The sequence below is a fragment of the Malaya genurostris genome, chromosome 1 (assembly GCF_030247185.1).
Source record: "Malaya genurostris strain Urasoe2022 chromosome 1, Malgen_1.1, whole genome shotgun sequence".
In the NCBI taxonomy this organism is placed as follows: Eukaryota; Metazoa; Arthropoda; class Insecta; order Diptera; family Culicidae; genus Malaya; species Malaya genurostris.
The window spans coordinates 3,884,089-3,901,717 of record NC_080570.1 but is presented as its reverse complement, the minus strand read 5'-3'; the positions used below and the strand labels follow the sequence as shown (position 1 = coordinate 3,901,717).

Genomic DNA, 17,629 nt, shown 5'->3' with positions numbered 1-17,629 from the left:
TGTCATCGCTTTATTTTTCCAGATAATTGTGAAAGATCACAAAAACACTCATTTTTCAGAGCTAATTTTGATAATACTCGGAAAATCCTCCGAATTTTCCAGCCATTTTCACCCTGTAGATAGATAAATGTATTTCAAAGGTCTGTATGTTTTTGGTTTTGGCAAATTTTTCGAAATTTCCATCGAAAATTTCCTAAAACCACCCTCGCGCATGGTACTTGGACGATGGCCTTAAAAAAAACCCTGTGATTTTACATCTTATTAGATGCACATAAATGGAGCGTCGCAGTTCACGCAAATTTACGTCGAAGAACATTCAATATTGTGTCTAAAACTCCATGACATGAAATTCATTGAATTAAAAAAAAAAAAAGAATGCTGATAGCAACCACCGCGACTTGAACCAAGAATCATTGGATCGCATGTACGTCTGTTAATCGACTGAGCCACAGAAGCATACATCTGCTTGGCTGGTAAATGGTGCATTTAAATTTATACAGTCGAACCTACTAGCAGAACGTTAGCAGAACAGTCGAGATCAGTAAAATTCAAGCTCATCTAACATTAAATCATTAGAAATAAAATTTTCCGTCATTTGACAAATTAGGTCTTATTGAGTTACGTCGTATGAGGGATTAAGTCACCTGTAAAATTCAAAATTTTTTGGAGTGTAGAAATGCATGAAACGTCCAGATCGTGTGTAATTGAAAAAAAAAAATTATTGGAAAAAACCGAAAATGTGTCGAGAGTCGACATTTTTAAGACAAAACAAGAAAACCGGATAACTTCGGAAATCCTCGAAAAAGAGACAGTGTGTTAAAATTATTTCCATATTTGCTTTCATTTGTTGCCTTACTCGTATAGAAAAGGCTATATAATAGGGATGGTCAAGTTTCGGGTATTTGTACCCGAGACCCGATCCGAATCCGAACCTGACAAGAGATGAGGGTCGGGTTCGGGTGCAAATAATAAATGCGCACCGGATTCGGGTAACAGTTTTATCATTTTAAACGGGTACGGGTTGGGATCGGGTTCAAAAATTTGGTCGGGTTTCGGGTATTTGAACCCGAATACCTGAGCTTTTTCGGGATCTGGTCGGGTATGGTTAAAAGTAATCTATTTTCGGTCGAGTACGGATCGGGTTCTGGGCCTAAGAAATTACTTACCCGACCATCTCCACGATATAATTACTGTGGGAAGCGGCTCGGAGAACCAACGCCATATACCACCCGACTCGTGTCGTCGAGATCGAAAAATGGCTGTGCGTTTGGGACAAAAATATGCACTCACATTACTTGAAGAAGGCTGAACCGATTTTCACCGGATCTGATTTCCGTTTCTAATACTACAAGAAAGTTATGGAAAAAATTTGAAATTCATGCGTGATTTATTCTGTGTTTTATTGTTTTTATAATTTTACAGATTTTTCTTATAATTTTTAGCATTTTTTCGTTATTCCATGAAAAAACCATATACGGTCTCTCAGAATTTCGCAAAAATTGGTCAACTTCAAATCGATGTATTTGTGTTAAAATTAAAGCTCCTATAATAAGTTTTCACCATTTGTTCTCCAGTGTTTAAAATAACGTCCAAACAATTGCTGGATGTGACCATGACCAACGTTTTAAAAGTGTTTGAGGAGCGTTTGTAGACCGCCAGGAAGCATGGAAGCGGCGGCAATCGTAATCCAGACGAGGCAGCGAAACTTATGTGATGGGAGATTTCAAGCAGCTTTTGGGACAGGAATTTTATACCGCATCGGGAAAAGGGAAGGCGTCCGAAGTTTTCAAAATCATCAAACTATCGAAGTTTCTCGAAAAAATACCTTGTCTGGCAGGCCATATGCAAGTGTGGTCTAAAAAGCGGCATTCTCCTCACAACGAGAACCATCAACCAAGAGATCTACGTCCAGGAGTGGCTGACAAAGCGGCTGCTACCATTCCTGAAGAAACATAATAGACCTCTGCTGTTCTGGCCGGATTTGGCGAGTTGCCACAATGGGAAAGAAAGTTGTGGTACCCAAACTCCACAACCCAAGCCCAGAACTCCGCCCAATCGAACGGCATAGGGCCTTGATCAAACGGATTCTCAGAAAAAAAAACTCATAAATCTATGGAAAACGAGCAGCAGTTGAAATCTAACTGGAGTTCGGCGGCGAAAATGGTCTTCGAGATCACTGTACAAAATTTAATGGAAGCTGTTAAGCGGAAAGCATTTAACAAACCAAAGGAATAAACGAACATTTAGTAAATTCATAACATTAGAGAGCCTTTTGGCCGACTTCTCTAATTTTGAGCTATATTGTTCTGAAATGTCTATAGTTAAGTTGGCGTTTTGTGTCTGAAAATGTCAATTGAATCTCTTTTTTCAACGGCTCTCATGGATTTTATAACAGGTGGTGGTGAGCTCAATTCGTACGCGTCCCTTGTCGTTATTCTTTTTTTAAATAGCGATTCGTCAGCAATGCCATAATTTCTGTCCACCAATTCATATATTATTGCAAATTTAAGTTGTGTTGTAATTCGATTATCAGTTGCATATTTTATGTTGTATGTACGTGAAAGTGATGGCATTATAAGGGAACACGTATCTACCAGGTGACGCCAATCGAGCACACACATTTTCTTAAAGAACTTACTTACAATACTAAATCAATTGGAACGAGAGCACCAGGACATCAGGGAATTTGAGGAACTAATGGAATTATGGATATGGCACTGTAATTGAGTTATCATTTTCTGAAAGTTTCAACTCATAACAGATCGGCTGAAAAGTTCGTATCGTTTCTATGAGAGGGCGCCACTAGAATTAAATCCGTACCATTTTCAGTTAGTACCAACCTTCAAAAGATACGTGTATAAATTTGACAGCTGTCTGATTATTAGTTTGTGAGATATTGCATTTTAAGTGAAGCTACTTTTGTTATTGTGAAAAAAATGGAAAAAAAGGAATTTCGTGTGTTGATGAAACACTACTTTTTGATGAAAAAAAGTGCCGCCGATACCAAAAAATGGCTTGATGAGTGTTATCCAGACTCTGCACCGGGCGAAGCAACAATTCGTAAGTGGTTTGCAAAATTTCGTACTGGTCATATGAGCACCGAAGACGATGAACGCAGTGGACGTCCAAAAGAGGCTGTCACCGATGAAAACGTAAAAAAAATCCACAAAATGATTTTCAATGACCGTAAAGTGAGGATGATCGAGATAGCTGACACCCTAAAGATATCAAAGGAACGTGTTGGACATATTATTCACGAATATTTGGATATGAGAAAGCTTTGTGCAAAATGGGTGCCGCGTGAGCTCACAATCGATCAAAAACAACAACGAATTGATGATTCTGAGCAGTGTTTGGAGCTGTTATATCGAAATGAAACCGATTTTTTTCGTCGATATATAACAATGGACGAAACATGGCTCCATCACTTCACTCCGGAGTCCAATCGACAGTCAGCTGAGTGGACTGCACGCGATGAACCGAACCCAAAGCGTGGAAAGACTCAACAATCGGTCGGTAAGGTTATGGCGTCTGTATTTTGAGATTCGCATGGTATAATTTTCATCGACTACCTTGAAAATGGAAAAACCATCAACAGTAACTACTATATAGCGTTATTAGAGCGTTTGAAGAACGAAATTTCAAAAAACGGCCTCATTTGAAGAAGAAAAAAGTTTTGTTTCATCAAGACAACGCACCGTGTCACAAGTCGATGAAAACCATGCTGAAATTGAACGAACTGGGCTTCGAATTGCTCCCTCATCCACCGTATTCTTCAGATTTGGCCCCCAGTGACTTTTTCCTGTTCTCAGACCTCAAGAGAATGGTCGCTGGTAAAAAATTTAGAAGCAATGAAGAGATAATCGCTGAAACTGAGGCCTATTTTGAGGCAAAGGACAAATCGTACTACAAAAATGGTATCGAAAAGTTGGAAGATCGCTATAATCGCTGTATCGCCTCTGATTACAATTATGTTGAATAATGAAAACGAATTTTGGCAAAAAAATGTGTGTTTCTATTAAACGATACGAACTTTTCAACCGAACTGTTAAATTTATCAATCATGTCAAGTTGAAAAGAAAACCTTCTTATTCCACTTAGTGTGTGATAACGCCATTCTTTCACCATTTAAAAAGTCTCATTTATTTAAAATTTATAAGATTCTATCCTTCTATAAAATAGCCTAATAGTAGCTTTAAAATTAGTAGTCTTTCGTAACCGATTCTTTAATCTCCGAGAAATTTTGAAGCATTAATAAACACTAGAATTTGTCGGTTACGTCACTTATACCTTTACATCTCCTCTCGCAAACGGAATGATTCGCCATAACCCTTCCAAATTTTGATTGATATTGCTTGCTTTCAAACAAGCTACAAGTCTATCGAGATTCGTTGAGTCTTCTCCGAGAAAATTGAACCGATGAAAAATGTGCGGTTAGTTGTTTACGTCATTTATACCATTAGATGTCCGAAACCAGAAGTGACAGTCATTTGATCTTCAAACTTGGTCCATAATTCAATAGTAGCTTTCAAACGAGCCTGGGCTTAGGTTGAAATTGGCTCGGCTATATCTGATGAAATTGAGCAATAAAAAAACAACGCGTTTTGTCGCTTACGTCGTTTATGCCATTGTATCTCCGAAACCAGAAGTGACAGCCATTTGTTCTTCGAACTTGAAAAATGGCCCAATGGTGGCTTCCAAACGAGCCTAAGCTTGTTGAAATCGGTTTTGCCATCTCCGAGAAAATTGAGCAGGAAGGAAACAACGCGTTTTGTCGCTTACGTCACTTATACCATTGTTCCTTAAACCGAGGACCGAATCTCATACACTTTGGGATTTCGAGTTTAATAGTGTGTGTGCGTGTATGTATGTATGTATGTGTGTCTGTGTGTAACAAAAAATAAGCACTAGATTTTCTCAAACTTAGATTCAAATGAAAACCTGTCATTGAATTTTATCCAGACCGATGTTCCGTTTCGAGAGTAACAGGGTAAAACGTGCAAAAAATTGAAAAAACTGCACTCGATTTTTTCAGATTTTTCGCTTAACCGATTTTCGTCAATTTAGATTGAAATGGCGAGGCTATAAAGTCCCATGGCTTACTATTGGCTTTCATCCGCATCTGAATTCGGGTTCCGGAGTAACGGGGTGAAATATACAAAAAAAAAAATAAAAAAGTGCGCTGGATTTTTTCAGAGAAGACCCTATAGAATTTCTTCCAAATACGACTTCTTAAGGGCTGAGGCCAGTAGTTCGCGTATAAGTTTTGAATCAACCACGTATGCGGCGCTCTGCGCATTTGATTTCTCTCCATGCTCTCTCGCATATGTCCAAAAACTACATCAATCGGTCCAGTGGGATTGACATATATAAGCATAAAATGTGTCTCCATCCAATAAAGCTACCACTTGTTTGGCAGCCTTGTTGAGCCGATTTTATTTCTCTCTCATTTTTCGTAACGTTGCCAGGAAACTGGAGCAGAAAAAATAGCACGTGTATAGAAATCGACTTACCTTCACAAAAATAACATTCACTTCATTTTTATCGCGACAACAAAAAAAAGAAATTTTGTTGTTTTGATGCACTAATCGCATCTAAATTAAATTATCTAGACAATGTATAGATTTTTGATGCATGCCTTTGAAGGCGAGATATTCAATGAACAGGTTGAAAGTTGCCGTTTTCTGCTATAAAATTTGTCCTTCAGAAAAAAGACTTTCTCGACCGCTAAAGTCAATGAATCATTCTGAAATTTTCACAGAATAATCTAAACTAATTTTTGGGTTTTTTTTATATTCGTCGCCGTTTCTGAGAAAATCAGATTTGAAGCATGAAAATAGCCCTCTAAAACAGACTGGCCTTAGACCTTAATAGCTTAAAACTACTTCAATTTATAGTTTGTACTAGTTGCTGGCTAAACGAACTGATTTCAGTTATAGCGGTTCCGGAAGTACCGGAAATGGTGGTCAAGAACTCAAAAATCGAACTCACTTCATTTTTTTCAGAGACGACTGAGTCGATTTCCCCTAAACTTAGACTTAAAGGAAAGGTTTCACAGTCCCATAGATGGTTATTGATTTTTGTCTGGATCAGACTTCTGGTTCCAGAGTGATAGGGTGAAGTGTGTTTGAAATTTCAAACCGCCATTTAGCGCGATAAACTGAAACTGAAAAATTCATCTAGTTCTAGTTCATTATGCTATTTTATGTCCAGAAAACAATTCTGTTCTTGTTCATGATTAAGAAAAAAGTTTTTTGAAGAATACCTAAGTAATATTTTCGAAAACATGAGTTACATGAGAAAGGCATCATTACACCACTAGGTGTTTTAAACAAGGTTTTTCATACTGATATTTTTTACACTTATCGTTACTAATCCTACTCTGCACTAACCCTACTCTGCACTTACGCAAAGCCAGGAATAAACTTGGCTGAAATGGAACTCATGACCGCTTCAATACAATCCGATTATGTTAACAAGCAGTCAAACCGCTATACCGTTCTATGAGCTTGAAAAGTCTGCTTAGCGCAGCCCATATAACAAAAAAAAAAATTCCTGAGCAGGGCGAAGAAGCATACGGATCGCTATTTGTCGAAAATGTTTATCTCGTATGAAGCAACTTTGTTGGGCATGGGTTCGGTTGAAGCGTGTCTGGTTGGGAAACGATACCCCGATTTCATTTCAGACCAGCAAAAGTGAATGTTTGATGGTAATACAATTACAAAGAGCTTTTCACGCAGAATTTGAAGTCTTATGAAGTCGATTGAGAGAACCTAAATGAAGTTATTTTTGGGTATTTTTTTGGAAACCCCAATACAACTATTCTAATTCTGCCTTTTTTGTCACCAAACACATCCCCGTCACAGACCTCGTTTAGCTTCAATCGAACTCTGATCGGATTAAACACGTTCGAAATTCACCAGCGACCACTCGGCGTCACTAATTCTATTACTCTGCGCTTAGATTGGAATGGAATTTTTGCACTGATGAATTGTGGCCTTGGAAAATTCCGTCAGTCCATTGTAATATTCTCTACCGGGCGGGCAGTCATCAGTTGATTCGATTGAAATACAATCAAGATGAGGATGGTTGGGAGAGGCCGGAAATGTTTGGGGCCATTATCTAACATTTGCACCGGTCATCCGAAACCGACTATAATTAAAGTTTAAATTATCAGACACAACCAGGCCGCGGGGCGCTTCAATGGTGCTTGGTGTCAAGTGAAATGTGGCTTGTGGTGCTTGCAGTTCGATTGATATTCGATTTCGGATGTGGAACGCCCATCCTGATGAGAGAAATGTTTGATTTGCCATTCGGGAGGTTGGTTAGTTGGTTGTTGTCTGTTTTTCATGGAACTTTTTGATTCACTTGATCAAAACCTGTGATTAGACTAAATCAATTTGCGAAAATTGTTTGCATAATATATGTTCATTTGCAATCTGCTAAAAACCCAAACATTTTATCCGAACTAAACAAATGCACAAATATGTCAGATACGCCACTTCAATTTTAGCCGTGCAAACTATCGGTTGAATGACTTCATAATATCCAATCCGCAAAAGGATTATGTGCTAAAACATTGTATCGACATATGCTGGGTGGTGGATGCCTCCTCTCGGGTTTATCCAATCAAACAGATTCAAACCGGAGAGCTGTTCCCGCAGTAGACCAAATTGCGAAAAGCGGCGTGCAAATTTTCCGTGTCCCGTTCATCCTACTGAAGCACACACACACACATACCCACACCCACTCAAAAGCAAACAGCGGAGCGCGCAAATGGATGGGAACCAGTCGCAGCTCGCAGCAAACAACACTCGCAAACGGCTCACACGCGTAACCGATCGAGAGGAAAATCAACAGCGAAACAAAATAAGGTTGAAATAAATATGCAAACATGTAAACATAATATGCTAAACCATCAAAATGAATAACGTCTAAATTATTTATGAGCCCCCTTCGCAGTTGCGCGGACGAAATTGGCTGGCACGGCAGCCGTAAGCCAGTCCTCGCCAGCAGTCAAAAACGCAGCAAGCGGTTTTGTGCGAATGCACTGTGTGTGATTTTTTTTAAGTAGTCTGAAGAATCACACAAAAACTGGCTTGTTACGATGGAGAGTTTAATGAATCAATAACCTTGATAAAATTTGATTCTTATTCGGTTCTTTAATTTCGTGAAGGATTTTTTGAAACAATTTCATCTACCGGAAAATGCTCGCGAAATGACTTTCTGTGCAGCTCAAACACAAAACCGGCCTCGATGTCGTTTCGCAAACACTCTGGAAACAACCGGGAAATAATGAAGGGACATTATTCATTCGTCGCCAAAGTGCAGCATGTTTTTACGAGCGTGGCATGCATCGAAAAATGTTCCGCTGAATCGAACAATCGACTACGACATTATGCGAGCAGTAAATCTCCAGAGTGCTCCTCATCATTCCTGTTCTCGCTGCACGCCCATCGATTGCCCGTTCCCCTTCGAGTAAAGTCCCGTTTCGGTGATTCCCGGTAGTGATAAATGGATAAAATGCAACATAATTTATGCCCATCTCCTTCCGTTGTGGTTAGAGCACCACTGCGTGCAACCCTGGGGGACAGTCCCGGGAAGGTCTTCGAGCTTTGTGGCCACAGACAGGATGAGTTGCGGTTTCCGCGGTTCCAGGTTTGGTTGGATTTCTCCAAATACCGCCTCCTCCCCCACCCATCCAAAACAGCTTTCCCATGATTCCCGGGAGCTGTTGCCTTCGGCTATCAACACACCGGTTGAAATACTGGCTGCACCACGACTCCACGGATCCATTAGGGAAGTGTTTGCAGTTCCGGAAATGTGCAATAAATTTTATCACAAAATCTACCCCCATCAGCACACAGTCATGTACCGTCATCAGCAAGGGCATGTTAGTTTTCTGGTGATCAAAAAGTCGAGGGGCTATTGTGACATTTGTGATGACAAATGGACTACCGACGACTACCGGCAAGAGCACGTTTGCCTCCTTGAAGCAGATTTCGCCGTGATTTTCAGTAACTAGTATCCTCTCGTAAGAGTTAAAAGTTGTTCCATGTACGACAATGTAAAATGGAAGTGGTGCTGCCTCAATTCTGACATGAAATCTCGACCGCTTTCTGAGACAACCAAAAACCAAAAGATTTGCTAATGTTCCATCCGAGAAAGAATCTGCTGAAGGACTCAGATATTGTGGACTGAATATTACTACTTTTAGCATTTCTAATTCTGTTAATGAAAAAACCTACAGTGAAAACGTATTTTGGCTGCCGAATGCAAAATGGCTCCTCCTATCGGTGATCGTATCATTCGATCGATAATTAATCTGAAATGTGACTCGTTCGCTGGAATCGAGAGACGGAATCGTCTATCGAGTTATTCTCTTCTAGATATCAGTTTGTGAAGTCGTTGAATGTCAAGTCACAATGAGAGGACAGCTTGCTTCGCATTTTCGACATCTACCCTCAAAACTTGAGTTTGTAGTACGCCTAGTATTCATCTTTCGAACGAAATTTCGAAAAGCTATAAGAAGTGTCTCGAAAATAAGCTATCCACAATTGTTTTATTCAAATTGTGATAAAAAACAATATTTTATTCAAACTTTTTTGAACTTTTGATTGAACGCTCTTCATCAAGTTCCGGACAAGTGTTGCATCGCATTTTTTTTACGCTTCAGCCCCAATTTTTTTGAACTCCTGCATGTTCCCAGCTGTCTTACCTGTCTTCTTGAGCACCCTCTCCACGATTGCCCAGTAACGTTCGATGGGTCGAAGCTGAGGGCAATTTTTTGGATTGATATTTTTCTCAACGAAATTTATACCCTTTTCCTCAAGCCAATTGAGAGTGGTTTTGGCATAGTGAGCCGACGCTAAATCCGACCAAAACAAAGGAGGTGTACTATGCTTCTTATTTAAAGGCAGCAATCTCTTCTGGAGACACTCGCATCGATAGAATTCTGCATTTATAGTTCCGGTAGTGTAAAAAATGGTTGACTTCAAACCACAGGAACACATTGCTTGCCATACCAGTACCTTTCGAGCGAATTTCTTCACTTGAAACGACCTGTCCGCATCGCTCACATCCTCTCCAACGACGAGAGTGAAGTATTGTGGACCTGGAAAGGTTTTTGAGTCTTCCCTTACATAAGTCTCATCGTCCATCAAAACGCATGCATCCGGACACTGCAAAAGACGCGAATATAATTTACAGGCCCTTGTTTCTGCTCGCTTCTTCTGTTCTACACTTTGTTTCGAGATTTTCTACTTCTTGTAGGTCTTCAGGCGATTTCGCCTCTTGATACGCTGAATCATTCCGACACTCGTCCTGCTTTTTTGGCCAAATCACGTATTGACATTGATTTGATCTTCATGATTAGAGATGCCACTTTCTGGTCCAGTTTCGGGTTGAAAGAACCGGGTTTTCTGCCTTTTCCTGGTAGTAGCTCATCCAAAGAATAGTGTTCTCTAATCTTCAGAAGAACTAACTTTAACAAAAAGTCATAACTTTGAGGCCACTAATCCGTTTTTTTTTTCGAATTTTGAGATATGTTTTCAAGAAAATTCTATGCTTTACAGGAAAAAGCGGGTGAGTAATGTCACAGACATAACTGGAGGACGTGAATACGAATAGAACTCTTGATCGTTCGTATTAGATTGTGTGAATTTCGCAAATTTTACGGCTTTGCATCCAGAATTGTAACGGGTCATGTATACTACAATAGACTTATTGGCGACGTATATTTCCTACCACAAAAAAAAAACGCGGAATAAATGAAAGTGAACAAAATTTCAACATACAGGATTTGCATATTTCAGTGAAAGAAACTATCAAAACGCTGTGCGGGACTCATTTCTGGCATACAGAAGGACCAAATTGTGGAAATCTCTACGATATTAAACACTGTTCGGAGCATTTTTCTCGAACGCGAAGCAGTTAAATACTGACTTTATTCGAACTTGTTTGGTGTGAATTTTGAACTGCAAAAAATACATAAATGCGCATAATAAAAGGATATTTTTGTCTAGATTTGCACTAAACTGGCAGTAAAGAAACGATCTTCATAGTACTTTAGATTACATTTGCAGCCACTAATGTTCCCCATCGTTGTCCACTTTTCGTGGTATTTTGCTCCAATGCAAACGACCAGCAGCAAGATGACACAATTACTCTTCTTTGAAGACAAATTAGCTCTGCGAACGTCCCACAATTGATTCAATACTGAACTAAATTCTTGATACTGGAACTGAGCTCTGGATCCGAACCAACCGGAACTTGCACTTGCTTTTCTTCCTGCTCAGTCAACTGCGCAGGCTAGAATGAACGAAATATAGCAATTGTTAATCATGTATAATCTCAAGTGTTAACCTTTTATACCGAGCCAGGTACGAGTAAGGCGTCATGAGTTTTCTTCTTTGATACTCGTTGGTACCAAACATTTCAGAAAACTTTTATTTTTAATTATTTCTGATTATATCATACAACTGAAAATATTATCATAAATTGATGATCATATTTTCTGTGGCATGTAGCAAAAATTATGTCGATACGTTAGATACAACAAGAGATATTCACGATCAAAAACTTATCACTCTTTCAGACGGTAAATTTTAAAAAGGCACCCCACAGTAAAGTAAGTCGTATTCCCGACAAAACATATTAAAAAAACCTCTCATATTACTCATATTTACATAAATATCGATAGGAGACTCTTAAAAAAACTTTTCATTTAATCTTGAATAAAAACAATAACACGGCGGTTTGAAAGTGTAATTCCGGAACCAAAATTCGGAACTGGGTAAAATTAAAGTTTAAATTTTTGCAAATGACTATCATATTTTTAATTCTAATCTAAGTTTATGAATATCGGTTCAGCCATTTCTGATAAAATTGGAAAGAGCTCCGTATGAAAATATTCGACTACTATTTTCGGAACTTCCGGAACTGGAGACTAAGGACCAGTATAACTGAAGTGAGATTATTTTGACATTTGCTAACAAGATCTACCAGAGAAATTTTGCCAAATTTTTGCATAGATCAGCCTGTTATTTCGAAACTGGAAGTTATATTAATTTAAAATTCAGGAATTTAGTATGAAATTTTAATACTTTTAATTTGAATGTAAGTTTGTGAAAATCGATTAATCCATCTCAGAGTTAGTGAACATATTTTTTTATTTTTTGCCCCTATCAACCTGTAATTCCGGAACCGTGACATTTGTGATGACAAATGGACTACCGACGACTACCGGCAGGCAAGAACACGCTTACCTACGGAGCAGATTTTACCCTGACTTTTAGTAACTAGTATATATACTGAATATTCCTATTTTTAGCATTTCTATTCCTGTTGAAAATCTGTTCATGAAGAAAGCCTGCAGTGAAAACGTATTTTGGCTGCCGAATGCAAAATGGCTTCTCCTCTCAGCCATCGTATCATTCGATGGATAATTAATCCATATTTGATCAATGTCAGGAGAACCTTTTGTTTAGTAAAATAATTTTTTTTTAGAATTTTACAGTCAGCCTTTGAAGTTCCGATCTAGGAAATTTTTTGACATGATGGGTCCAATTTATTTTTTTTTTTTTTTTTGTTTTGATTATAGAGGTTTTAACCTTAAGGTCATTCGCCTCTTCGGGCCAGAAAAATTCTCTGACCCTATGTGCGGAGTTGGGAATCGAACCCAGGTGGGCTGCGTGAGAGGGCATCGACTTACCCATCACGCTATACCCGTCCCCACGGTCCAATTTATACTTTTCTAGGAAAATTTGTATTTATAATAGAATTGGAACTTGATGATCGAAAACGCTGTTCGTATAAATATTTTACGGTTTCCATGATTCTTTGCTACAGAGTGTTATATGCTTTTAAATTTTCCTCTAAAGGTTCAAACTTTTTTTTACATTATGTATCAAATAATAGATTTAATTATTGAAATAGGTAAAAATAGACTTCGCAGCTGATTGAGAGTGTACAGAACCAGTGCATGGCTGGTTCTACGATTCTACTGACACTACGAGTCCTTCCAGGTGGGTTGCTCGAACACTGGTTAGTAAGACCAATGCCCTATGCATTGAATCGCCAACCCGGGACAATTGATGGAAGCGCATGGTCGTTCAAAATAAAATTTATTATAATCAAAAAATTATAGCTCGTAAACAAACAAAAGTGTATCTTTTTTTATATGCTATGTAAAATATTAAACTTCAGCAGCAGCGACTTCTACCTACAAATGTGAAAATTTTATCAAATCAAATTTTCAACGATTTGTGTTTTAGTCTAGAGTTTTAGACGTAGAGCCGTCTTTTCATTTCACAATTATATTCGCATGCCAGTTTTCCAATCTGTTTTCCCTGTTAGATACTGATCATCTTTTAAATTTTCAAATCAAAAAATTAAAAATTACCTTTTAGAGCGACTAGTGGCATTAACTTTTGAATTTTTCTTTTGGAATCGATTCGAAAATCAAATTTCGTTACATTTTCGTTTACAAGAAAATCAATTATTACATTTTCATTTACAGATTACAAAATTGAATTTTATAAGAAAAATTTAGTTTCCCAAAAAGTAAAAAAAATCGTAAAAAATAAATCACTTCAACATGAAACGACAAAATGACAAAAATACGGTCTAATATTAAGAAGTATACCGTTTTCTAATGAAATTGCTGTATGAATAAATAAAACAAATCGGACTGGACTCAGCAATCGCAAATCTACTGAGATTTTTGCTTAAATTTTTGCTTCTTATCTAAAATTTATCAGCAAAACGCATTTAAATTATGAGCCATTTCCCACGATTTCTAGCATTTCTAAGGAACTTTAATCAATGCGTTTAAGCCGAACATAACGGGTGAAGCGACTTTCAAATGTAATGAGCGACTCTGAGGTTTTGAAAATTGTCGAATTGAAATGAGACTAGAGTTTAAAATAAAATATCAAGCACCAAATGTAAATTTTTGTTTCTAAAGTCGATTTTTTAACACCATATAAAGGGTGAACACCTTTTTTGACAGATCACGTGTCTTGTGCCACTGTCAAACTTGTTCAGTTTTGTCTATAATTTAACCATGAATCATCGTTTGGTCTATACTTTGAATGGGCGCTTGTTGGAAGAAGATCCACTTTTTATCGAAAAAATGTGTTCAGCAACTAAGCTTATTTCTGATTGAATGGATTCAATATGAAAATGTTGACCATTAGATATCACCACTAAACCATATTCAATTTACTTCCAATTTAGCGGAGAATTTTGTTTTTAGAAACTTAAGTACATATTTGTGCGCTACCGGTTCGGAAATTTAGAGATGGAAACTCATTTATTTATGCTACCGTACATATACACTGTGTACGTTAGGCGGGGGGCGTTTTTTTATTTCACATGTTGAGAGACTTCACACCTTCAATAACATTCGGTACTGCACGCACTTATCGAATTGATTTCTTTGCCATTCAGCAAACACACTCTGATCTTTCCCTCTCACTTCGCTCTAAGCAGATAAGAATTTCGATGATTTTAAACACGGAACATGGACTTCAACACCACAAAAAAAAATCAAGACCACTGGATTCAACACTTTGTTCGGTTCCACTGGGATTGGATACCACATTGAAGGTAGTGATCCATCGGAGTCAATCATCTGATGTGACTTCACACGAAATGTTGATTGAGAGAAGTACACAAGTTTCATATCTGAGAAGCTAGAAAAAAGTACCAGACCTTCTTTCAGAGGAATGGTTGACTGTTTTTGGTTGGCATCAAGATCAGAATAGGGTGTACCCATTCAGTGCTAAAATTAACATCCGTTCCACCAGTCAAAGGTGGAGAGCAAGAATAAGGCTAAGAACGGCGGTTACTGACTGTAGACAGATGAACGAGAGAAAAGTAATTGAGCTCTGTTTGAAATACTAACGCACAACAGATACAACACGAACGAATCAGTTTACGGACTGGGCGTTAGAAACAATGTACGAGTTAGTGTAATGAACGATAGAACAATTTCGAGATGAACAAACCTACTTTCAAGTTCAACAGTAACAAGCTACAAGAACTGCGACTGAACAAAATTGACAGTGCAATATGCATACAGTTACTTTCTGATCACGAGATACATAACAATGGTAAATATAACATATTCCAAATGGCTTTCCCTCGTTCTTCAAGGATGAGATGGCGAAAGAAATGTGTCTGAACCCCATCGCATTGTTTCCTGTCAGGTACTGTAAAGATGGACTCCTTAGTTAACACGAGTTCATTGAAGGAAGTTGAATTTATCTCGACAGAAAATTTTCGAAAATTGGTAAACTTTACTAGACAATGAAAAGATGGATGATCTAAGATTATTGACGGAACCATGAATAAAAGAGCAAGACAACTCCCCCTACTAACCATCCTTACTAAAGCTAGAATAGGCTCTGTTTAACCCTGGCCGAAATATTTGACTGGTTATCCCTATGTCTACCTGAAAAGAAATGTTTATTAAATAACATATCAAAGAAAAAATCTATTGGATTTCATTTGATCTAACAAGCACTGAAACTGTCCAATAAATCTTCATTTTGATAGACCATACAATACCAACATGCAACCTTAAACTAGAATAAATAAACAAACAAACAGACAAAAAACAAACATCACTGATGGTCCTTTCACATATTATTTACAACCCTCACCTACCGAGTTGAGAATGGTCATTGCAATGAGAAACCCAACAAAAAAATGCTACAATTTATCCCCGAACAGATGGCCATGCGACAACCATGCAAATAGTCATCCGCTCCGACTGATGTAACCAAATAATCATGGCATGCTATATTGATCAGAGATTGACTCGAAACATTGATTCAATTCAGTTTCTATTATTTACATCCAATTTAAATTTTTCCGATTTCAATTTTGCTTACATCCACCATCGCAGTAGGCGCAGTTGGCAAAAAAAAATCCTCAAACACAGGAGCGGGAGGAGGGTTTGAGGGTCGGTCTTTGATCTGCGAAAGCGAAGCTTTGCTCTAGGTTGTAATACCCGTGTATAGTTAGAACAGTAGAATCAAATCAGTGTTTGACCGACGTGCCTCCGTTTTCGTAGTCGTAGTTGTGAGCATCGGCCAAATGCCAAAATGAAAATGCAAATATTTTCACCCAAATCAAATCGAAATTCGGTGTGCAGGAAGCAAACATTTTCCCAAACCGGAATGCGTGCTGAGTAACAATGACTTAGATTAAAAATGTTTGTCATGCAAATCGATTTGGTTTTTAATTAAAAACTAAACTTCAAAAGTAAATCAATTCCATGCCGAAGCGTGCTAGTTTTGTCGTCCAATTTTTCGGTCGTAGTCGGTATGTGTTTCCGGTTTTTTTCTTTCTCTTTTGAATATTTGTTTCGCGTCACTTTTGCTCCAAATGAAAAATACTTACCCGTTTGCCTCGTTTACCTCGGGGGCCTTTTTCGCCCTGTGGCCCAGGTGGACCCTCCGGACCAATGTCACCCTTGTCACCTGGTGGACCTTGAAAGGACGGAAAACAAACCATAGAAATGTGTTATGAGAATGTTTGGCCTTAAACCAGACAAAAAAAAAACATACCTGGCGGTCCCGGAGGGCCGGGTGGCCCTTCGATGATACCCGCCGGGAACTGATCGCCCTTGAAGTGCGTCGTCAAACCCCGATCTCCTTTGTCGCCACGATCACCCTAAACAGAAGACATTTGAGAAATTTGAGAATTTCATCAGGGGCCGCAAAACCATAAAAAAATCCTTTACCTTCGTACCCGGCACTCCTGCCGTGCCCGGATTGCCTACGGGACCCTTTTCACCTGCCGTTCCCGGATCACCTTTCGGTCCGGGATCACCCGGAGGACCAGGCCGTCCGTCGAGTCCTATCGGGCCGGAAGGCCCCACCGGTCCCGGGGGACCTGGAGGACCTGGCTCACCCGGTTCACCCTAGAGAAGCGCAAAAAAAGAAAACCGCAATGGCACAAAAGAGCACACGAAAACACCAATTAATTCAAGGATTTCGTTGTGTGAAGTGAGTGTTTTTCGTGTCGTACGGTGTTTACTCTCCAACCGAAACCAAAACACAGAAGCAAAGCCCGGCAGCCATCATCCAGGCAGCAAGATGAATGACTATTTAAATAACAACCAATTCATCAACCAGAGTTTGCCCTTCAAGTCGACCGTGCGCACGGCTGCAGCCATTTCAAATTAGTAATTTTCCGTTATGCGGTGTGAGCATGTTCGTCTGCAATGCAAAAGGGCGTAGGATGTCATGAAGTAGAGCTGTGCTCCTTCACTTGTCTACTCGACGACAACGGCTCGAAAGTCATCTATCTTATTTGCAACGAAGCAGGCCGTGCAGCGTCTTCCACTGTGATCTCAACAACACCTGGACTGCTGAGATCACAGCCAATCGAAGCCGGTCTAACACGGATCGGTACTACGGACACGGTTTATTCCCTGCAGCAGTGTTTCGATTTCGGTTTCGGTTTGAGTTTTGTGCAAACAACTCTCCGTCGGTGTTAGCAAGTGACAGCTGAAAGGAGCCCACTTAGGAGATACACGCACAAAAGCCAAACGTAAACACACGTCCAGGCAGTTGGACGCGACGACACGATTGTTGATTGAAACATGCATGCATAG

General features: G+C 39.0%; 1 protein-coding gene across 11 annotated transcripts in view; it reads right to left on the bottom strand.

The window, feature by feature from the left end:
* Window positions 1-17,629, bottom strand: part of LOC131430090 (collagen alpha chain CG42342) — a 252,292-nt gene that overhangs the window by 58,304 nt on the left and 176,359 nt on the right. For all 11 annotated transcript variants that reach the window (XM_058594798.1, XM_058594781.1, XM_058594752.1 and 8 more), the window contains 3 exons: window positions 16,754-16,933; window positions 16,578-16,683; window positions 16,411-16,499 (listed from right to left, as the gene is read on the bottom strand). In XM_058594798.1, coding sequence (XP_058450781.1) covers window positions 16,411-16,499; window positions 16,578-16,683; window positions 16,754-16,933 — 375 coding nt within the window. The remainder of the gene's footprint in view (window positions 1-16,410; window positions 16,500-16,577; window positions 16,684-16,753; window positions 16,934-17,629) is intronic.